This window comes from Pteronotus mesoamericanus, unplaced genomic scaffold (genome assembly GCF_021234165.1).
Source record: "Pteronotus mesoamericanus isolate MK-2021 breed Mesoamerican mustached bat unplaced genomic scaffold, CSHL_Meso_final contig_1210, whole genome shotgun sequence".
Classification (NCBI taxonomy): domain Eukaryota; kingdom Metazoa; phylum Chordata; class Mammalia; order Chiroptera; family Mormoopidae; genus Pteronotus; species Pteronotus mesoamericanus.
Genome location: NW_026555047.1, coordinates 724,442 through 747,838, shown reverse-complemented (window position 1 = coordinate 747,838; position 23,397 = coordinate 724,442). Strand labels below are relative to the sequence as shown.

The following is a 23,397-nucleotide window of genomic DNA, read 5'->3' as shown; positions in this document are numbered from 1 at the left end:
GGGGTGGTCCCTAACCCACCCCAGAGTCCCCCCTGTACTGTGGCTCCCTCCGGGTAGGAGTCTGTTGGGAGGCAAGGATTCCAGGTGTAGGCAGGGGGTCCCAGGTCCTTCTTACACTGGGAGGAAATGGCCACAGAGAGGACAGTGCCAGGGCTCAGAGCTGCCGGGTCCCGCCAGCTCCGACAGGAAGAAACACGCAGGTCAGGGCAGGTGTTTCTTTTCCTTTATTTAAAAAAATCACTTCGGGGTGTGGTGTGAAGCAGGCACACCTTTCATGGCTTCGGGGAGAACATAGTTTCCAGAAGGAATCACTGGCGCAGAAACACATGGGGAGGACCTGGGGTTCAAGGGAGGGGCTGCACCCTCCAGCACCTCTAGGCAGAGCGCTCACTCGGGGGCTGGGTGGGGTAGGGAGACAGTATGTACAGGTGGCCAGGCAGGCAGCGCCCTCTGAACCCCGTGGGGCAGTGGGCCCATGACCGCTGCGGCTGGCCCACGGCATCGCTCCTCCCAGGCAGACAGGCTGAGACCTGTGCCCTGCGCTGCAGGCCCGGGAGGGGCCTGTTCAGAGAGGCGGGGGCTGGGGCGGGACCTGGCGGGAAAGCCAGCCTGCAGGACCTTGAAGGGTGCAAGCCCTGCATGGTTCCTGTCCCCTGGGGCTCAGGCCTGCGTCCTGGGGGCTGAGGTCACAGTGGCCTGAGCAGCCCCAGTGAACAGACCAGGATGAAAGGAACAGAAAACCCCAATGAAACGCACTAGAGGCGCCCCGACACACCGTCTCCCCACTAGATAAAAAGAAATCCAAGATGCATTGCTATGTGCAGTTACACCAACAAGATGACGGCCTACACGATCCTACCGTCGGGCAGCTGGTCGGGCAGCCCTGAGCTGCAGGGACGGTGGGCGGGATGCCCACCCCAGGGACCCACCCCCGTCCTGAGGGATTGTCTCACAGCCCTGCCTGCCCGGACTCCTCCCGGCTCCTCTCAACAGGCGGCCATGCTCACCACCACGGAGACGGCCAGAAATGTGGCCAGGGGTGGGCACGGCGTGGGGAGCCCGCTGGGGCTGGCATGGGACGTGGGGCGGTCCACTCGTCTCCGGTGGCTTCAGGCTGCTGTCCCTGCGGCTGTGTGGGAGCCCGGGCGCCTAGGTGTAAAAGATCACCTCGGGGATCTGGCCATCCTCCACGGACGTGCCATTGTTGTTCCCAGCCGCGTAGCAAAAGGTGAAGCATGTCTTGGCCCCCGTCGTGGGCGACTCATGGGTCACCTTGCGCAGGCCTTTGGTGCCGTAGTGGGAGTCCGGGCCCTGTGGGGTTGGGGCCATAGTGGAGTCAGGACTACCCCCGAGACGGGGGCACCAACTGGGCAGAGGGCAGCAGGCCTGCACACAGGTGTCTGTGCTGTGGGACTCGGAGTGGCAGACCCTCTGAGCGCCACACCATCAGAGGTGACTAGAGTGTGGGTCAGGGTTCAAGTCAGGGTCCTAGAGAGGGGTGAGGGATCAGAGTTGGGGTCAAGGTCCTGGATAAGGTTTAAGTTTCAAGGTTGGGGTCAGTGAAGGGTCGTGGCAGAATCCAGGACAGGGTTTGGGGGTCAAAATTAAGGTCCATGTGAGGGCAGGTTTGTGGTCCCGGATGAAGTTTGGGGATCAGAGAAGGATTCGATACTGGGGTCCTCAGTAGGGTTCAGGGATCAGATTTGGGGTCAGATGTTAGGGTTAGGGACCTGGATAGGATGGACAGTGAGATTTCATCAATGCTACTCAGAACAACACACAATTTAAAATTGATGAATTATTTCTGGAACTTTCCATTTAATATTTTGGACAATGGGCAACTGAAACCGCGGATAAGGGAAGACTATACTACCAGAATGAAATTCTATGCCCTTCAAAAAATTAAAAGACAGATGGAGTCAAAAGAAAACTAATAGGGTTCAGGGATCAGAGTCAGGATCCGATGTTAGGGTTAGAGTCCTGGACAGTGTTCAGGGATCAGAGCAGGGTTTCTGTGTCGTGCTCAGGGACTGGAATTTACTGCAGAGTCAGGGTTGGGATCAGGGTCAGGGTGCTGTGTGGGGCAGGGTTAGGGTCAGGCACACCTTGAGCGTGGCGCAGGCTGTGTAGTTGACGTTGGGCAGCACCTCCACCGGCTCCTTGAACATGACTCGGAAAGTGCTGGCGGAGCCGTCACAGCTGAAGCCCGTGTCATTCTGGCCCAGCACTGTGTTGCTGTCCGTGTGGATGATCTGCGAGGACAAGAGCCAGGCACTGCTCACCTGGGGCCTCCATCCCCCTGCTTCCACCCACGGGACCCCACAGAGGCAGAAGGGAAAGCTGAACTTCACCCCAGGCCCCACAGCACAGGGTCCAGCCTATGACCCATAACAAGGCCCATGAGGCTGGGGGCAGAGTTCCCTCAGTCTCTATAACGTTCCCTCCATATGGGGTGTGTCATGGCACAGACCCTAACGGGGGAAGATGGGGGGATCTGAGGGGGGAATCTTGAGGAAGGTGGGTCCCAGTGGGAGGGGCAGGGCCTGGGTGCAACATGGGGTAGTATCTGGGGGTTGGGCCTGGTATGGGGAGGGGGGCCTGACCTGGGGATAGGACCTGGATCTGGAGGCGGGGTCAGGGCGGTGGGTACCTGGATGTTCACTTGGTAATCCGTGGGTCCATGGATAGAGCCATATAGTCCAAAGCCAACAACGAAGATGCGCTTGTTGACCGAGAACCTGATGGACAGAGACAGGTGCTAACTCAGGACAACTCTGCAAGCAGGAGAGAGTACACGGGCAGGGCAGCCCCACAGGGGCTTCCACCTCCCGAGCCGGGGTCTGGAGGCCTCCCAAGAGGCAGGGCTGACTCTGCAGGAATTCCGCCCTTTCCTGGGTCCCCCAGCAGCTGCGCTCATTGCCTGTGCCCCACTCTTGGTAACCTAGGTCCCCTACCCAGCACCCTTACACAGCACCTTTACCCAGCATCTCACCCTCAGTGCCCAGCCCAGCCCCGCACCCACCTGATGCGGTCACTTGTGCCACTGTAGCCCCAGCGGCTTTCCACCTGCTGGAAGCGGTTGATGCTGCACTCCTTCCCGCGGAGGCAGCAGCGTGGTCGGTCGATGAAGTCCACGCGGGGCTTGGGGTTGACGGTGAAGTGCAGGAAGAGGCTGACCACCTCACGGTCCACGAGGATACCCGACTGTGCAGGCCCTGCAGGCATGGGAGCAGTGGGTTGGACGGGGTGGGGTGTGGCCTGAGGCTGGGGAACGGCAGGGCAGGGAAGGCCGAGGCGAACCCGAGGGCACAGAAAACACCAGAATGCATGGGCATCTCAAGTCCACAGCATCTCTCAGAAGTGACACTGAATTTTCTGCAAAATGGTAGCAGTCTAGGCAGCCCCAAGATGGGACAGTTCTGCCCTGGCATTTGGGGTGGGGTCTGATGCAGACACAGTGCTGACGCTCTGACTAGCTGGCTCATTGGGCAAAATGCCCCCTCGTGGCCCCCAGACTCCCTGCTTGCATCAGGACCACCCCCAGGTCCACCCTTAGTTGACAAAGCAGGTGGCACCCTGCCTGTCCACAACTCAGAGCCATCAGTGGCTGAGGGGTGACTCCCAGATAGAAGTGACCTGGGGGATCCTGGCCAGGCAGCACTGACACACACAGGGAGATGAGGGGACCTACCTAAGACAGGCTGGGAGTCAGGGTGGGGAGAACCCGGACAGTGACAGCAGAGGCCGTGTGCAAAGGAGGACAGGCGGGGCTGGGGCCTTACACACGCCCTGCCCATTGCTGCTCTGCCTCCAGAACAGAAAACAGGACACAGGCCTCGTGCTTTACAAGGATCACTCATCTACCAACTCCGAACCCAGTTCTGCGGAAGGTCAGCCACAGCGCCACTCACAGGTCCCGCAGCCCAACATGTCAACAGAGACCTTCCCAACAGGGGACAAGGCACATCTGTGGACTCAGTGAATAAGGAAGATATAAAATTAAATGCAGTGTTGACCATTGTTTTTTTAATCCCTGCATAGAAAGTGACAAAAGAAAACTACACCCGACCTCAACTGTGCAGCATGGAGCAGGGGGATTCAAACTCCTACTTTCTAGTATTTTTCAGGGGAACATAAGCTGGGGAATTCTCTAAAATACACAGTGGCAACAAGACGAAGCCCACTGCAGAGAGACAGGGCCAGGAGGCCCGACTCAAACACAGAAGACACGGCTCTTCCCAGTGCTTCCAAGCTGGGGGGCAGGGCTTCAGAGGATGACACCTCCAGAAGGTAGGCCGTGTCACTGGGGCCTGAGTCCCGGGGGAGTCTGTCACCCAGGTAGGCTGGGGGACCTTGAGGAGAGTTGTTCTGGGGGTGAAAGCCAGTATGGAGAGGGAACGCCCAGCAGGCCTCCTACGGATGTCTTAGCACAGGACAGTCCAATGCTATACTCAGGGGTCTCCCTCAGGGGACACCAGGCAAGGTACGAAGACATCTGTGGTGGTTATAACTGGGGGTGCTCCTGGCTTCAAGTGGGTGGGGGCCAGGGATGCTGCTCACCACCCCACAGTGCCCAGGACAGCACCACAGAGAGTAACTCAGCCCTAGTGGCCCCAGAACACAGAGACATCCTCTGGGGCGTTACCCCAGGACTGATGTGACACTGCAGACCACCAGATAAAATTCAAGACAGCCAGTACACCTGACGTTCGGATCGCAGAGGATGCATCTGTAGGAGATGCATGTCCCAGCCAGCGCATGGGAGATATGTCCAATTATGTGTTTGCTGCTGTTAAGTCAGGCGACCCTAAACCCGGGCAGGATCAGAGGCAGCTTGGACCTGGGAAAGACAGGATGGCCGACACGCACTGACCACAAAAAAAGTGTCATCAGCACAGACGGACACACTTGTGTCCCTGGCAGGGCTCTTGGGCCGAGACACAGCTGCTGGGACATGCAGCTGAGTCACATACAGGGTCCCCAGGGGTCGTGCTCCTGCCAAGCAGCGCCCCCGCCCTGGTCCCCCTGAACATTACCTGCAGCGAACTCCTCAATGGTCATTAGCGGGAAGCGGATGAGGGCCAGTGCCTTGCCCAGGACCTTCCGCTTGTTCTCAGGTGTCACCTGCAGCTGCTGACGCTGACACTCAGCCTCAGACCAGCGAACCACAGCACTGAACAGGCGCACCTCACGGATGCCCAGCGTGTCCCGCTCCAGAACAGCCACCAGTGTGTCTGTGGGGGACAGGGAGGCCATGAGGGAGGCCATGTCAACGTGGACACCATGGTCTCAGCCAGGGGCTGGCAGCCTCTGCCTATGCTGGTGATTGAGGCATCACCGGCTTGTGGCCACGCCCATCTACCGCCCAGCCAAGGTTGGCAGCAGAGAGGGCGGGCCAGGCAGAAGCCCTCAGGCTGGGAAGGCGGAACACAAGCACTGCCTGGACCTCTACGGGAGGCGTGTGCCCACCCTCCCTTAAAATGGTGAAGTCCTGGACACCATTTTAGTCCTGAACGGTGACCTCCCCGAGGCGTCCCACAGGCCTCACCCAGGTCGATATCTGTGAAGCCCTCTGCGGTGATGGCGTCAGCCGTGTTTTTGTCGATGTTCTCCAGGCACAGGCTGGCAAGCTGTGGTTCATCAAAGAGCCGGGCCTGCAAGGGACAGCGTGCTAACATCCAGCCCCAAGAGAGGACCCAAGGTGGATGTTGTGGTTTAAAACTTGTCATGAGTTTCAAGTCTTGGGGCTTGGGTGCTCACACACTGCCAGCCCGAGGGGCCAGGAGATTTTCCCCAAGGTCACAGACATTCGCAGTAACCAACGCCTGGGGTGGGCTGGGGGCGTCCAGTGAATGAAGGACCCCGCTCTGGGCCAGCACCTCTAAAGCTGGGCCCCTAGCAGCTCAGGCTGGAGCCCCTGGGGACAGGGCCACGAGTGACTGCAGGACAGAAAAACACTGTGCCTGACCACGCCAGGGTGCTCATCAGGAACAGGTACTCGGGGCCAGGGGCCTGGGAGGGAAGAAAGCTCAGACGCCTTGTGCCGAGGAAGCGGGCTGCAGCGAGACCCTAACTCCGCGGCCCTGTTCTCTGCCCGCGGCCTGGAGATCACACTCCACATGGCCACCTATCTCAGCAGGTGGCTTGGAGTGGCCCCCACACAACAGTTCTGGCTCTGGCCCCTTAGAGAGATTCAGCAAGTGGCCAGTCAGGGCTCAAAGCCCAGGCACCACCTCAGCGAGGGGTTTGCAAATCTAACTTCTCTGTGACCGGCTAGGGAGAGAGCAACCCCCGACACCTGCCTGGGTCCCAGCCTCCTGGTCCCCTACAGCCCCACCACAGCCAGATGACTATACAGGGCTCAAAAGGGCCCTTCTCAAAGAAATGTGAATGCCCTTCTCCCTACACCTTAGCCCCTGAATAAAGGGCAAGGACAGCAGGAAACCTGCAACCAAACGAACAGAGGAGCCCTGTCTGCTGCCAAGCTGCCCAGGCCACCTAGAAACTCACCTAGAAAATGAAGGGGACCAGCAGGGCACTCTCCAGGGCGTCGAAAACTGAGAAATCCCCACCCGCCCACACATGCCCCATCCAGGTTCCCGCACCTGCGTCAGTAGCATGAAGGCGTTGTCCGCCCGCAGGTTCTTCTTCAGAAACTCCACGCAGTGGGCCTCCAGCGCAGGCACCGCGTACTTCTTGGCGGTGTACAGCGTGGTCATGACCGTCTCAGGCCCGATCTGAACTTCGTCCGAGTAGAGAAACCTTGGGTGGGATGGGGGTGGCCATGAGGCAGGGGGATCCTGGTGCCGTCAGATGCCTGGCAAGATCCCACTGGCCCAGCCCTGAGGGACCTTCCAGAACCAGCATCTGGTCCCCTCTGACCTGTAGACATGACCCGGCAAAGGCCATTACCAGCGAAAACCAGCGAGAAGCTAAACCACCCACGCCCCAACAAGGGGAACATACCTACACTGCAGGCCAGCTTCCTTTCCCATGCAGGGGCACCGGGGCTGAAGACCACCATGGGTCTGCTGGGGACACGGGGACATTTCCACACCTCCTGACCTGCATGGCTGGCCTGAGGGCACAGCTCAATGGGCAAATAACAGACACCCGTGGACACTATGGCCAAGCGCCATTGAACCGACTCTAAATGTGGGTCGGAAATTGGGGTCGACAAAAAAAAAAATGGTGAGGCCATGGAGAAATCAGTCCTGTGTGTGGCAGCGGGAAGTATAGCACAGAGCCCACACCCAGCCCAGCAGCTGGGGTCCGTGGGGGCAGGGAGACCCTGCACCCCAGGAGGCCAGGGGGTCTGCTCAACACCCCATGGCGACCAGGTCAGCCCATGACGGATGGGCCCACCCTGACGTCAGCAGCGCAGAGGAAGCCCTGTAATGGGGACAGGCCCAGACACATGCAGGACAAGTGAGCCGCTCACATGCCACCGGTGACAGGGCCAGCCCTCTCAGGAGGGCAGCTGAGCAGCACTAACCGAAAGCGAGAGAAAGACAGGGAGACGGGTGGAGAGACAGAGGCCGTTTCCCCCAAATCAGGGTTTGGATCTGCAACCTGTCACCTGCTTTTGTTTTTTATGGTATCTCTTTATTTTTAAAAAAGTAAAGTCTACATAATATAAACTTTACCACCTAAACATTTTTAAGTGTACAGTTCAGTGGCATTAACTACATTCACATTTTTTAAAAACTGATTTGAGAGAGAAAGGGGGGAGGAGAGAGAGAGAGAAATATCGATTTTGTAGTTCCGCTCATTCACGCGTTCATTGGTTGCTTCTTGCGGGGGCCCTGACCGGGCCCCCCCTGGCACTCACGTTGCTGTGCCGTCTGTCTCCAGAACTGTTGCATCTCCCCAAACTGACACTGTCCCCACCGAACGCTAACTTCCCTCCCCCGGCCCGACTCCCACCAACCACTTTCTGTCTCTGTGGATCTGACCCCTCGAGTGGAATCACACAGTATTTGTCCTTCTGTGTCTGGCTTATTGCACTGAGCATGATGTCCTCAAGGTTCGGTCACATCACAGCAGGTTTCAGAATGTCCTTTTTAAGGCTAAACAATATTCCAGCATGCGGATGGACCACATCTGGTTTATCCATTCATCTGCCCCTGGACACTGAGGTTGTTTCCACTTTTCAGCTGCTGTTAATCCTGCTGCTGTGAACACAGGTATGCAAATATCTGTTTGAGTCCCTGCTTTCAATTCTCGTGGGTTAGTACCCATGAGTGGAACTGCTGGGTCTCATGGTGACTCTACATTTGATTATTTGAGGAAACTCTAGACTGTTTTCCACAGAGGGTGCCCCATTTCACAGCCTCCCACCCCCAGCCATACACAATGGTCACAATTTTTCTACATCCTTGCCAATTCTTGTCATTTTCTTCCTTTCCTTTTCCTTCTTTCCTTCCTTCTTCCCTCCCTCTTTCCTTCTTAATAGCCATCCTAGTGAATGTGAAGTGGTATCTGCTTGTGGTTTTGTCATCTGTTTTTGTTTTTTTAACTGATTTTTTTTTAAGAGAAAGAGAGGAAGGTGAAGGGAAGGGGGAAAGAAACGTCGACATGTTGTTCCACCTCTCCACACACTCGTTAGTGGACTCTTGCATGTGCCCCAACCGGAGATCAAACCTGCAACCCTGGTGCATCAGGACAGTGCTCCAACCAACTGAGCTACACGGCCAGGGCTGTCACCTGTTTTTGTAAATAAACTTTTATTGGCACACAGCCCCAAGTATAGCTTATAAACTGTCCCGACTACTTTTGCAATCAGAGGTCCAGGTGACTGAAGTGACTCGTAGAGACACAGCCCATCAGCCACCTAGCCAGGAAGCACCCGCCATCTGGCCCTGAGCATGGGGAGGCAGCTGAGAAGCTGCACAGAGACGGACACACAAGCTTGTTCCTCAGGGCGCTGCTGTGACCAGGAAAATGCTGGGGACGGCCCACAGGACCATCAAGGGGTATCCTCAGAACTAACTACAACAAAATTATACACAACAATGAACTGTGAACGTCAGTGTGAGAAAAGGGGACTGAGGACACAACAGGGCAGATGCGAGGCTGCGAGCACATCACACAGGGCGCGAGTCGGGAGGACTAGCTGAGAGGCGTCCTGGCTGCCTGAGAGGGGAAGCTTGGTTGGCTCCACGTCACGTAATTTTTTACATTCGAGCCTGTGACCACCCAAGCTCCTTCTCTCTTCCCCTCTTGTCCGAGGTGGCTCCAGTTCCTGCGACTATGTGATAGCAACCTCCGACCCCGAGCTGTCCCTGTACTTGAGAAAAAATTCTGAAACTTGGAAAAATACAGGTGGCATTTAAAATCCTTACCTTATGCTACTTCTTAACTCTACCAACTACAGAGGACCAAAATGACGGGCTCACTACACACTACATAAATGTGGACGGACCTCGAAAACAATGCTCATGGGAGAAGCCAGACATGAAAGGCCAGAGTGCGTGATTCCATTCATGTGAGACGTCCAGAACAGGCACATCCAGAGACAGAGGTTCGTGGCTGCCAGGTGCTGGGGGAGGGGCTGGGAAGAAACTGCTAATGGGGATGGGGCTTCTTTTTGGAGAGAATGTTCTGGAACTAGATACAGGTGGTGGTTGCACACATCTGTAAATTACTTTTAAAAACCACTGAGTTGCACATCTTAAGTGAACTACTCTATTTGGTAAATGAATTAAATATCCATTTAAAAAATACAAAAATTAAAACAGGGTGGGGATCTCCAGAGCCACCCCTCACTGTCGAGGCAAATTCCAGAAAATTCCAGGGAACCAGGGCTTTGGAGGCGATGTCACCAGAGTCTTTATTTTCTCCATGAGCCCTGTCTTCTGGCATTTTAAACCATCAGGCTGTCCACTGCGTCCCCTCAGTCCAGAGACCCCGGAAAGCCTTACTTGAGCAGTGCCAGGAAGGCCGCCGGCTCCACATCGGGCAACTCAATCTCAGTGGATGTGGTAGCCATGCCGCCATTGAACATGGCGTCAAAGACAGCGCTGCCCACGGCCAGCACGAACCTGGAACGAAAAGAAGACCTGGTTACCCTCCACAAAGCCCCGCCTAACCCCGTCACCCAAGCCTGGGGCTATGGGAAGGAGGGGTGGGGACGTGTAAAGCAAGTGTCCCCACCAGAGGCTTCCCCACCGGAGACCCTGGGAGGTGCTGCAGCAGCTGCCCCTCTGACAGCTGCCCCCCGCCAACGGATGCCATGCCCAGAGTGTCCTGGTGGCTGATGCTTCCAGAAGGCAGGCACTGCAGGGCAAGGCGGCCACTCGATGGACCAACAACAACACGAGGCCAGAAGTGGAACCAGGTCCCCCACAGCGGACGGCTTAATGCCCTCAGCCAGCTTCCTCCATCCATCCACCCACCCCTTTGGTCACCCACCCACTCAGTTATGGTTGCCCTCACTCACTCGCTCACTCGCTCACTCACTCGCTCTACACACACCTCCCCCACGCTCGGGCTTCAGGCACTGGGGCCGCTGCTTTCTTGGAGGGAGGCAGTCACAGGTCAAGGGTGCAGACAGTCTCACAGTGAAGCAGAAAGGAGAATGCAAGGCTGTGAGGGGAGCGAGGGTCGGGATAGGCCTGGCAGGGACATCTGCGCTAGGCTGAGCATGTGGGGCTGGACACGGAGGGTCAAGGGAAGGCAGCAGCCCTGGGAGGCAATGGCTGTGGCGAGATCTGTAAATCCTGCCAGAAGTGACTCACCCACTCCAGTCTACCTGCCTGTGTCTTCTTCAGCTCGATGGCAGGAAGGCGCAGTGGGTAAAGACAAGCTGTGAAGAGTACCCAGCCTTCCCTCCAGCCAGCTGAGAACCCATAGGGGCCAGAGGGCAGGCGTTGTGGACAGACTCCATGGTGACCACACTGAGGACAGTGCCACCAGCTCTGTGCTGCCCGCCCTTGATCCCCAGGACCCACCCCATGACAGCCTCTCCCCTGGGAGGCAGAGACAGCTGGGGAGCCATACCCCAGAGGCCTGCTCAGGCAGAGCGCCTGCCCCAGGTCTACAAAGCCCTTCCGGGAGTCTCTGCGCAGCCACCCCACTCAGCAATCTCCAAAGTCAGCAGCCATCCGCGGTAGGGACAGAGCCAGCCGCATGTGCTCTGCCCGGCGCCTGGGGCACCCTTCACTCAGCACCCTGCCAAACCCTGCCTCAGGCTAAACTGGGGCGGGATTCTGGATTCAAGGCCACTCTCTCCCTCTCTGCCCCTGTATAAGCTAACATCACCAAAGACGGGACAGACAGACTTCAGGGGCCTCCTGATATGATGTACTGGGGACACGCATCACTGCGTAACATCCGAAGACACAAAAGGGATGAAAATAGAAAGATGGAAAAGACGTGCCCTGCAAACCAAAATGGTGAGAGAGCAGAGGGGCTGCCTTAACCCCAGACAAAACGGACATGAAGACGTCCATTCATGTGAAAGAAAAACAGGTAACAATTATAAATGTGCACACCCAGCACCAGCGTCCCAGAGTACATGAAGCAGAAACAGTGCTCAAAGGAGAGAGAACTCAACAATCATGGTTGGAGGCTTGCACACCCACTCTCAGTAACTGACGGAACAGCCAGAAAATCAGCAAGGATGCTGAAGAACTGAACTACGGCATCCATCAACTTGACCAAAGAGACCCTTATAGAACCCTCAACCCGATAACAGAAGAATCATGCTCTTTTAGGCGCACACAGGACACTGTGCACGACAGACTACACATGAGACCACACAAATACACTTAAAAGTACTACAGCAAGGCAAAGCGCAGTCTCCAGACACAGAGGGATTAAATTATGAATCAGCAATGGAGAGAACCCTGCGATATCCTGCAATGCTTGGAAATGGGATGGCACACTTCCAAGCAACCCAGGGGTCACAGAAAGAAGACAAGGAGCATTGGAAAATGAAGACATGTCATGTCCAAATGTAAGGGATGCAGCTCAGGGGTAAAAATATCACATCTTTACTAAATAAAGACCTCAACTAGGTAAGCTGCCACCCCAAGAATCTAGAAAAGCAAACCAAACCCAAAGAAAGAAGCAAGTAATAAAAGTGGGAGCAGGAATTCAGAAAATTAGGAATGCGTAAAGAGAGAAAACCAATGAAACCAAAATTGTTGTTTTTGAAAAGAAATAAACTGCTACAACTTTAGCCAGTCTGACCAAGAAAGAAAAGTGTGACTCAAGTTACCGGGATCAGGAACGAAAGAGGGGTCACCACTGCAGACACAAAAGAAGGTACAAGAAATTGAAAACAATTTCATGGCAACCAATTAAGACAACTTAGATGAATCGGACTATTTCCTGGAAAGACACACACTGCCAAAGTAACTCATGAAGAGAGAGAAAAATCTCCCATCAAAGAGAAGCCCAGCCCATGTGGCCACACAGGGGTGCTAGCAAGGATTTGGGAAGAAATACCACCACCCCACACGCGCTGCTCTGGAAGTAGACAAGGGAACATTTCCAGCTCACCCACAAGGCCCAAGTGCCACAGCACCGCGGCGACTGGGAGATGGCATGGCTACCTGGGGAGGCAGCATTTTCCAACGCCAAAGGTAAGAGGCGGGCCATGAGGCGCCCTTCCCACCCCTGAGCACGTGCCCAAGAGAAAAGGAACTGCATCTCCACACAGATCGGTGCACGTGTGTTTGTGGCAGTGTTGTTCCTAACAGTGAAACAGTGGGAATGGCTCCCACATCCGTCACCCCTGAACGGACACGTGGCGGTCCATCCACACGATGGCACACAGCGGTAAAAAGTGACCTTAACACACAACGGCATCGATGAATCTCAAAACATTACACTAAAACAGCAAATCCAGAGAAACAGAAAGCAGAAAGATCAGCAGTTGCCCGGGGTTCAGGTTGGGAGCAGGAAACTTTTGGGGTGACATGCTCTAAAATTGGGTTGTGACAGTTGGCAACCATATAAACTTTCTACACAGTCATCAAATCAAACAAACCCAAACCCAGCAAAGCACTCAATAATACCCCATACCCACACTTCCTGAAAACCGAGTAAACAAGGAATAGAACGAAGGTTCCATACCTTGTTAATGAGAATTTGTGGGAACCAACCTTGAGCCTCACATGTAACAATGAAAAGCGCCGGGGCTGCCTGCTGTCCCCCCTGTGATGGAGCAACACCCTGGGAGACGGAAGTGCAGTAAGAACTGAAAAGTGTAAGAGGCAGAAATATGACAGAAGGATAGAAATGATTTGCCCATAAAAATGATTCTCTAATTTAAAATTCTAAGCCTGCACTGCCAATATGATTCCTACGAGCCACACAGGGCCATTTAAGTCTAAATTAAAATTAAAGCAACTAAAAGGTTTGAGGCCTTGATCACAACAGCCACATTTCAAGCGCTCAGGAACCACATGTGGTTAGTCGTGGAGGGCACAGGTCTAGAATATTCCCACTAGCACGGAAAAGTCTACTGCACAGGGCCAGGCCAGAGTCTGCTGAACAACTAGGAACACTAAGAGGGTTCAGAAAGAAATTCAAATCACATAAAAATAAATATGCCCCAGACTCTATAGCTTCCCAGCAATAATCAGCCAGAAAAAAACATAATGGAGAAAAGATTATTCACAACAGAAATAATAACAAAGCACCTAAGCAAAAACTCAGCAATAAACATGCAAGAGCTATACAATGATGGAAACTACAAAACTTTCATAAGGATACCAAAAAAAAAATGCCCTGAATAAATGGACAAAGAGATCATGTCCCCAGACATACTCCATATTTCTTAAAAAATTTTTAAAAAAATTTTTTAGACAGAGGGGACAGGAGGGAAACATGATATATGAGAGAACCAGCGATTGGTTGCCACCTTCATGCCCCTAACTGGGGACCTGGCCTGCAACACAGGCATGTGCCCTGCCTGGGAATCAAACTGGCAACCCTTCGGTCCGCAGGCCGATGCTCAATCCACTGAGCCACGCCAGCCAAGGTAATACTCCCTATTTTAACTGTTACTTCTCCTCAACCCAGCATCTTCGGAAGACCAGTTCCCCACTAGATTGCTTTAGTACTTGACTAATTGATTCATAAGACCATTAAGGAACAACTAGACCAGGCGCCAGCAAACTCGGCACTTGGACCCAATCCGGCCCACCACTTGCTTTTGTAAATAAAGTTTTATTGGAACACAGCCATCCTCATTCATTTATGTGTTATTATTGTTGTTATTGTGTTGCAAAGGCAGAATGAAGCAGTAAGTTTAGAGACCATGTGGCCCACCAAAAATATTTACTACCTAGCTTTTTATACACATTTGCTGCTGCTGTGCTAGAACGTGCACTCCACAGGGAGAGGTTTTTCTGTTAGCACCATATTTCAATGACTGTTGGCTGGAGAGGTGGACAGTCGGGTGACTGATTCTGAAAGAGGCCATGTATTAAGTCAGGGGCAAAAGCCTTGACACAAAATAAAATTGGGAAAAACTTCCTCAGCAATTCTCAAAACACACCATAGAGCCACTGTCATCAAAAAAGGTGTCACACCCTGACCAGTGTAGCTCAGTGGGTTGGGTGTTGTCCCACAAAGCAAAAGGTCACCAGTTCAATTCCCGGTCAGGGCACATGCCTAGGTTGTGGGTTCGGCACCCAGTAGGGGGCATGTGCGTGTGTGACGCAAACGATCATGTTTCTCTCCCACTCTCCTTCCCTTCCCCTCTGTCTAGAAGTAAATAAATAAATGAATGAATGAATGAACAAATGAATGAATAAATAAATAAAGCTCTGGCTTGTGTTGTCCTTGTTAGGAGAAAAAAGCTATGAGGAAAAAAACACAGCACAGGGTGATGGGGTAGAGGCAGCAAAGCTAAGCAGAGCAGGAGACAGGACATGAGCTTATCCAGGGGTAGCCCCTTCCGCTGTCACAAGTGCCAACCTCTGTTCCAGGGTCCTAGACCCCACTTCACGCTGCACCCAGAGATTGGGATCACTCTAAGCTCCAGCCATGACCACCCCAGCCTGGGCCTTAGGAGCCCATGGGTCCAGACCACACCTTAAAATTAGCATAAGCCTCCCTCGTCCCCAACACTTTTAAAGGCCATCTCAGGTCTTGTTCTTGTGTCACCAGTTCTGGAACTAACGTCTTCTTTCTGCCCCAGGACCCTATGTGGCACGTCGCTGCCCCCTCAGGATGCCCAGGCCGCGAGTCTCTCTGCCTTTCCCCGGCCGGCACGCCCCGGGCAGCCTGGACGGCGCTGGCTGCGCCCTGCAGGCCCCAGGCTGGGTTTGCTGAGTGCTCTCCCCTGACAGACTGGGACAGACCGGTGGCCTGGGGCTGCTACCCGAAGTGCTGCGAGCCGGCATTTGTTCTCTCCCAGTCCCAGAGGCCAGGCTTCCACACTCAGGGTGTCACACAGCCATGCTCCCTCCAGAGGCCCAGGGGGAGGGTCCCCAGCTGCTGGGGGCTCCAGTCCCTGGGCCTGTGGCCACCTCACCCTAGGCTCTGCTGTCATAATATGACTGGCTGTTCTCTCTCTCCTCTGTGAGCCTATTATAAGGACATTGTCGTTGGGTTTAGGGACCACCCAGATAATGAGCTCATCTTGAGACGCTTAACTGAACCACTTCTGCAAACTCCCTTTCCAGTAAGGTTCCAACCACAGGTGCTGGGGATTAAGATGGAAACATATCTTTTTTTGGACGGGTGCCCTTACTGAACCCACTACACCAGGGTTAGTTTTTGGGGAAAGGCACACCCAGGTGAGGTGCCCTTCTTATGACATGCCACTGGGGTCCCCAACATGCACACATCACTTTGAGGTTGACCCTTGATGAGCTGGCTGAGAAGGAGTCCACATTCCACTCAATTCTTTACACCAGGTTCCCAAACCCAGCCCCCTCAGGAGAAGTGGCAATGACGTCCAGCTGGGCGGTGCCCCACGCGTGACAGGGCACTCTCCGGACCACTCTTCCTCCCCACTCACTCGCATATGTTCGGTGGTCGCTCTCCATCAGCATGGCCTCCAGGACGTTAACTCTGCGTTGGCTTATGTCCCCACCTTCATCTAAGCTCCTCGATCCTTTAGAGGAGCCCTGGGCCACTGTGATAAGCACATGGTTGAGTCATGGAATCACTCCTCCCGGTGGCCCCAGGACGGAGGCATCTGAGTGGTCAGTCCCAATTCACAGGTGGGGAAACTGAGGAGCAGCGAACCCAGAATCACTGGGCAGTCACCCACCTGACCAGCACAGGTAAAATTTTATCAATTTGTATAAAATCATCACCCAAAGGCTAAAAAGAACTAGAACCTTCTATTGGGGGGATCCACAGAGTGAGGCATCAATGCCAGGGCAATGGGACAAGAAAGGTGCCATTAGCCTGGCCCAGACATCCTCCAGACACAAAGTACACAGGCCAGGGAGCTCTCCAGACCCAGGGGGGCAACCGACAGCTGCAGGACCCGCGACGTGTGCCAGGGAAGCCAGGCAGAGAGCCCACGGGCGACATGGGACTTGTGAAGCTACTGCCGCAAGAAAGAGACAGGCCCAGGGGACCGGCCGGTCTGATGACGAACACTGGGATGCCAGCATGTACCCCCACACCCAGAAGAGCCTGCTTCCCAGACCCCGCCTTCAGGGTGGCTCCTCACTGCCGTTCCTAAGTGCCCCTCCTGCTCCATCCACACCCTGTCCCCAGGCCAACCCATCCACTCCCATCATTATGGACCCTTGCAAACCACAGACCCCAAAGGCGCACCCTCTGGTCACAGCGCCTCTGGCCATCTCTCCATGGTGCCTCAGTCCCCCAACACAATGTGTGCCCCCAGGCTTGTCCTCCCCTGGGGAGCTTGAGCCAGGAGTCCAGGAAACCCCACCAAGGCCTCGGCTCTCCGTCAGCTGCCAAGCCACCCCCTCGGCACATCACAGGAACGTGCCTCCCTCAGAGAGAACCCGAGCCCTTTGCATCCCGTGTCTGCTGTCCCCACTGAACCAGTTGTCTCCCGTGGCGTCTGCGGCCCATTCTACCCTTCAGAGCAGATGCAGTCGCAGTGGCCCACAGTGCCTCTCGCGCCCTCCACTTAGGCTTTGCTTTGTCCCCACCTGCCCAGCTCCTCCCGTTCCCGGGCCTCACATCCCTGAGCCGGAGCCCTGCACTCCCCTTCCTGTCCTGCTCAGCACCACTTGCTCAGGGGTGTCCACCCTGGAGCAGGTCGGCCCTGTCAGCACCCCAGGGGCCCTGTGTCTCCCTCCCACTCTCAGAAAGTCTCACTAAATGTCACACCTGTCCGTCCTCACCTAACTTCCATCTCCCACCAGAGCCCAGGCCCCGAGGCCAGCAGCCAGGACCCCCTTCTGCTTCTCTATTAGGGTCCTCATGGCCACCTTTCTTGTCCCCATTTTGCCATTAGCCAACAGATCTTCAAGCACAACTTCGTCCATGTCCCAAGGTCAGCTGGCACTCAGAGCAGGGCCCCCACCAGCCCCTCACTCCCCTTAAGCAAAAACCCCGAGGTTCCCTCACGGGGTAGGGCTACCAGCTGCATTGATCTGTCCCTCCCCGGAGGGCTGGGGAGGGGGGGTCAGGCGGGCGGGACTACGCTGAACTGTACTTAGCAGCAGGAGGAGCAAGAAGATGGCCAGAGGTCCAGGAGGGAATCACAGGTGGCAAACTGACCCGTGCCCCGCCGTCCACTCCAAGCTTAGAGCGGCAGCCCACATGGATGACAGGAGAGAGGGCTGTACACACACAGGGGAGGAGCCACGGGAGGTCCTGGGGACCCAACCGCAGGCCTGGAACATTCCGAGGACAGGAATCCAGAAACAATTGTACACAAATAACCAAGAAGAAGCCAGCAAGATTCTCGAAGGCACAGGTTAAAAGCCACACTCCAGAGAGGCGGAGGACCCTCACGACAGGTTGGGGGGCACTGCCAGAGGAGAGGCAGGAAAGTCCCAATTCCCCTTCCCCCAAGGGGCTCCCCAGTGAGCCTTCCCCACCAAAGTCCCTGAGGTGTGATGGGGAGCAGGGTCAGAGGGGCCAGGACTGGGCAGGACAGTGTCTGACATCAGCCCACCCAGCCCAGGAGTTTGAGGGCTGCACTCTGGAAACTGGCAGAGGGATGGGGCCTAGACCAGCAAGGCCTCCTTTTCCAGAAAGGAGGCCTGAGGGGTGGGAGGTAAAGGGCTGGGGAGGTTCCGGGACTGGGGTTCAGGGGGCTGGAAGGGCTCTGGGACTGGGGATTGTAGCAGGGAGGTGGTAAGGGGACTAAGGGAGGGTGAGGAGGCTGGGGGAGCCAGGGGTCTGGGGGGTCACTGGGAGGGCTCACATGGCTCAGGAGTCTACCAGTACTGGGTTTATAAGGGGGTTGTCTGGTGGAGTTCTGGGAATCACAGCCGGGAGAGGATGGGGCACTGGATAGAGGAGGTCACTGGGGCAGGATGGCAGGGCCCAAGGGTGGAGGGAGCTGGTGGGGGTCACAGGGCCTGGAAATCCTGGCCAGAGTGGCAGGTGGTAGGCTGGGCGCGGGGCGACGGTTATAGGGTCACGAATCTCTGATGGGATCCTGGGGACTGCGAGTTGGATGGGGGCCTGGCAGGATCACAGGGGCCCAGGGAGGATGGGACCTGGGGAAGGTTGCTGGAGGCAGGGGAAGTCCGGGAGGGGTCCTGTGGGATAACGGCGACCTGGCAAGGTCCTGGGGTCCAGGTGGTGAGACTTAGGGGTCCAGGGCGGTCATGGAGGGTCCTGGGGATGGCGGGTCCTGAGATGGCAGGGTCTGGGGATGGACCGTCCGGGGTCCTGGAGATAGCAATGGAGGGTCCCGGGGTGGAGGGTGCAGGGATGGTGGAGTCCCGGGGATGACGGGTCCCGGGATGACGGGTCGCGGAGATAGCAGGTCCCGGGGTCCAGGGAGGAGGGGTCCAGGGTCCCGGGTTCGGGGATGGTGGGTCCCGGGGTCCGGGGTCCGGGACCCGGAGCGGCGCGGCCCACCTGTGCGCCGGGATGCGCTGCGCGCCGAGCCCCTTGCCCACCAGGAAATGCACGTCGCACAGCACCTCGTTGTTGAAGAGGAAGGCGAAGCGCTCCTGCACCGTGGGCTTGGTGGCCTGCCAGTTGTACACGGGCTCGCGCAGCAGCGCCGCCGCCCCCGGCTCCTCGGCCGCCCGCTCCCCGCCCGCCGCGGCCTGCGCGCCCGGTCCCGAGCCCGGAGGCGACGTCCCCGGGGCAGCGGGAGCCGAGGCGGCGGCGGCGGCCGCGTTGCCGGGGGCGGGGGCAGCGTTGGCGCTGGGACCCGGGCCGCCCCCCGCGCCCGCACCGACACCCGGCGGGCACGACGCGCGGCCGCCGCTCCCACCCGCCGCCATCTTGTCGGTGCGGCGCCGCGGGGCGGGCGGGGCTGGCCTGTCTGGCTGGGGCAGGCGCAGGGAGGGGGAGGGGCGGGGAGGGGCGACGGGAGGGGGCAGAGGAGGGGGCGTGGGAGGGCCGGGGTGGCGGGGGGGGGGGGAGAAAGCGGGGGAGGGAGGCAGGGAGGGACAGAAAGAGCACGAGCCGGGACCAGAGCTCAGACCCCTGACTCCAAATTGCAGGCCTCAGACCTGGGACCCCACACGCTACATCTCCAACTTCAGACTCGCACCCCGGACTCTAGACCTTTCACCTCAGACCCCTGTCCCGGCTTCTAGATCGCATTCCTCAGAGCCCCGACTTCGGACTCCAGACCTCGGATCCTAGGCTGAACCCCAGTCCCCACACCCAAGATCCTACATCCCAGACCTCAGGCCTCAGCCCGCTTGCTCCAGATTCCAAACTCCATAACCCAGACTCCAGACCTCAAACATCAGACCCCAATCCCAGACACTGAACCCAGCCCCTGGACCCAGATCTTGATCTCTGACCCAGGTACCCAAATCCCAAATCCAGGCCCCACCCCAGAGCTTGGGCCCCGGCATCCATATCCCAGACCTGGGAACCTGGGCCCCAGCCCTCAGCCCTGAGTGGTCTGCATGCCCAGTGGAGGGAACCCCTGCTGTAGGGAGGGGCAAACTGAGGCTGGGGGGAAGACTGCTGCTGTGTCGGGTGAGGGATGCTTTGTGCATCCAAGACTCAACAGACATACAGGGCCGTCCTCTGGGCCAGGTCCTCTGTGGATCCTACAGCTCCCCTAGCTGAACGCCTTGCAGCCTCACCTCCTACAATACATGCATGAAAAAAGGCAGGAACTTGTAAATGCCCGAAAAATATAGGGAAAAAATGAATATCATCTATCATCCTACTATGCAAAACAACTAGTGTATTTTTTTAAGTTTGTTTTGTGTTTTACAAAGAGCAGAATCTTTTTTTTTTTAATCATCAACTGAGGGTATGTTTATTTATTTTAGAGAGAGAAGACAGCAGAGAGAGAGAGAAGCATTGATCAGTTGCCTCCCTTACGCACCCCATCCAGGGGTTGGACCCGCAACCTCAGTGTGTGCTCTGGCCAGGGATCGAACCTGCAGCCCTTGGTTGTACAGGACAATGCTCCAATCAACTGAGCCACTCGGCCACGGCTTGCTACCTGTAATCATTATTAATGAAGGAAAGCTTCAGCTGGGCTCCTGTGTGCTTTCAACACCTCCCAGAATTTGGAGAAGCATCCTTGATTGCTGACAACGAACTATTCCAGCCCATATTGTACCTTCATGTTATTTTCCACAGAACTCTCATTCCTTGGGGTGGGAAAGAGTACTGAAGTATTTTTAATACTGGGGATTCCTCTCCAATTACTGCACACAAACTTTTGGTGGAAAACTGATTAAAGGTTACTCCAGTGCTAGCATAGAGTTGATAAGTTTTAAAGACTGTGAGTTCATATTGCTATTTCTAGTGTCGCTCTAACAGTTCTCTTTAACAGGTGTCTGTAATAACTACACCCAACCCAGGCCACCAGCTGTTATTTTAAAAATTTTAAATTGACTTGAGGGAAAGAGAAACATCAATTTGTTGTTCCACTTATTTATGCATTCATTGGTTGATTCTTGCATGTGCCCTGACCAGAAATCAAACCTGCACTCCAACCAATTGAGCCACCTTGCCAGGGCCATAAGTAAGGTTTTATTGTCATATAGTCACACCCATTCATTTGCTTTCTGTCTACCTGCTCCCTGGCTTCCAGAAAAATCTTGAGTAGTTGTCTCAGAGACCACATGACATGCGAAGTCAAGAATATTTGCTATGTGGCCCTTTACAGAAAATATTTGCAGACGCCTTCTTTAGAAATGATTTTACTCTTTTCTTTCATCATTTGGTAAACCATGTAAATTTCTTAAGATCCTGAATATAACTTGCGTAATTTCTCATTCATGTAATCTGTCAACATAAAATATAAGTTCAGATCATAATAGTAATATCAACGGTATCTAAAATAACTTCTGTTCTGTTTGGTGTGGCTCAGTGGACTGAGTGCTGGCCTGTGAATCAAAAGGTCACTGGATCGATTCCTAGGCAGGGCACATACCTGGGTTGCTTGCCAGGTCCCCAGTTGGGAGCCTGCGAGAGGCAACCAATCAGTGTTCGATGTAATCTCTCACACACTGATGTTTCTCTCCCTCTCTTTCTCCCTCTCGTCCCCTCTCTCTAAAAGTAAATAAATAAAATATTTTTTAAAATAAAATAAAATAACTTCTGGTTGAAAATTAAGATCTAAGTTCCCAGCAGCTATCATGGCATGAATGACTTGCCAGGTAGCTGATCAGTCCAGGGACTGGACATGTGACCAGCACTGGCCACTGAGATGAGAGGACAAGTTTACATGGTGAGGAATTCCAGAAAAAGTTTCTGTAGACTAACCCCCAGGATGGCAGAATAGGGAAATGGAAAGAATCTGGTTCTGAAACGACATTGCTGAACTGTCCTGACCATCCTGAGCCTGGAGGCTGCCCTAGCTTGGGGCTGTTTGCTCTTTGAGCTAATAAACTTCTTTATGAAGTTAAGCCAGTAGAATCAGGTTTTCTGTTACTTGTGACTAAAAGCATGTAACTGATGCAGCTGGCCCTGGTAGCCACTTTGAACACCTCTTGCTAATGACAGACAGGGAAGTAACTTTGTTCTCACCTCCCTTATAATAATCCCTGATGTTATGTGCTTATGTATATAAACAGTTGCCTGGTGAGCAGTTTCGGTTATTTATAAGCACATATAAAGATTTAGAGGGACATGGGGAAAATTTCTGGGGCCATATAATAGTTTCCTAGGGCCGCTCTAACAAAACTTCACAAATGCAGTGGCTTAAAACAGCACATTTATTATTGTACCATTCTGGAGGTCAGGAGTCTGAAATGGGTCTCATTGGGCTAAAATCCAGACCTGGGCAGGCTGGTTCCTTCTGAGGGCTCCAGGGAAAATCATTTCCTGCCTTTTCTGCCTTCTAGAGGCGGCTGCATTCCTTGGTTTGACCTCTGGATCACATCTCTGACTCTTGACCCCCCTGCCTCCCTATTATATGGACCCTTGTGATAGTACTTGAGCGCCTGAGCAATCTAGGGTAATTTTCCCATCTCAAGATCCTTAACTTCATGCCATATGCAAAGTCCCTTTTTTCATGGAAGGTCACATTTTCACAGCTTCTGGGGATTAGGATGTGGACATCCTGTGGGGGTGGGGGGGGATTATTCTGCTGCCCACAGAGTGAATGGACTATTATTTTTATTATTTTTATGATTCTAAGGGTTGGCTGCGCATTTCCTGTGTTGATCTCACCTGGGCTAATTTATGAGACCACAGACACCTGGTGGTTTGGGTGGGCTGGGGGGGAGGCGCAAGATGGATTCTTTGGCGTATTGGGCAATGAGTACTGGCTGTTGGCTAGTTTTCCACACAGCAGCCCAGCCTTCAAGAAGCTACACTGGCTTCCTTATGTCGCATCTACTTCCCACATCTCACTTTTGCCACATTCTATGGATCAAAGCAAGTCACATGGCCATCCCTAAATGCAGAGGGGTGGAGAGGCAGACTTCCCCTCTGGGTGGGAGGAGCCTCAGAGTCCCATTGCAAAGGGGCAGATAACGGAATGGGAGGAATTTGTGGTCATTGCACAACCCGCTCAAGTTCAGTTTAAGTTCATGTTTTTTGCTGGTGTTCTGACTCCTGACACTTTTCACTTGGTAGTTTTCAGTCATCAGTTCTTACCTGATAATGGCAGTGGGGGGATGTGGGGGGGGTCGTCAGCTCTAAGCAGTTCACTCTGAGACAGAGGGAAAACAACTTCTGAAGTTTTCATGAAGAGATACAGCAACTGCCCGCCTGCAGTGGACTGCATACGTGGCAGCAAGTTGAAATTCAAATGCACGCAGCCTGCTTGGGCCGCCCCAGCTGACATCACGTTTATTCTGAAGTTGGAGAGCTTCTGGGTTCACCAGGCTC

At 54.7% G+C, this 23,397-nt stretch overlaps 1 protein-coding gene across 1 annotated transcript; it reads right to left on the bottom strand.

Annotated features, from left to right (window-relative positions):
* Window positions 1-246: 246 nt before the first annotated feature.
* BTBD2 (BTB domain containing 2) lies at window positions 247-19,373 on the bottom strand. Its single transcript, XM_054587141.1, has 9 exons — window positions 18,991-19,373; window positions 9,924-10,043; window positions 6,606-6,762; window positions 5,549-5,654; window positions 5,037-5,234; window positions 3,023-3,215; window positions 2,651-2,738; window positions 2,106-2,252; window positions 247-1,311 (listed from the first exon to the last, which is right to left on the bottom strand). The coding sequence occupies exons 1-9, from the start codon at window positions 19,362-19,364 to the stop codon at window positions 1,150-1,152; spliced, it is 1,545 nt and encodes a 514-aa protein (XP_054443116.1). The 5' UTR covers window positions 19,365-19,373; the 3' UTR covers window positions 247-1,149.
* Between the last annotated feature and the right edge of the window lie 4,024 nt (window positions 19,374-23,397).

Excerpts from the sequence above, each read along its gene's own strand:
- BTBD2 (XM_054587141.1), bottom strand. The coding sequence starts at position 19,364 with ATGGCGGCGGGTGGGAGCGGCGGCCGCGCGTCGTGCCCGCCGGGTGTC. Across the intron at positions 6,763-9,923 it reads GCCTTCCTGGCACTGCTCAA|GTTTCTCTACTCGGACGAAG; the intron begins GTAAGGCTTTCC and ends ATCCCACCCAAG. Across the intron at positions 1,312-2,105 it reads CAGCCTGCGCCACGCTCAAG|GGCCCGGACTCCCACTACGG; the intron begins GTGTGCCTGACC and ends CCAACCCCACAG.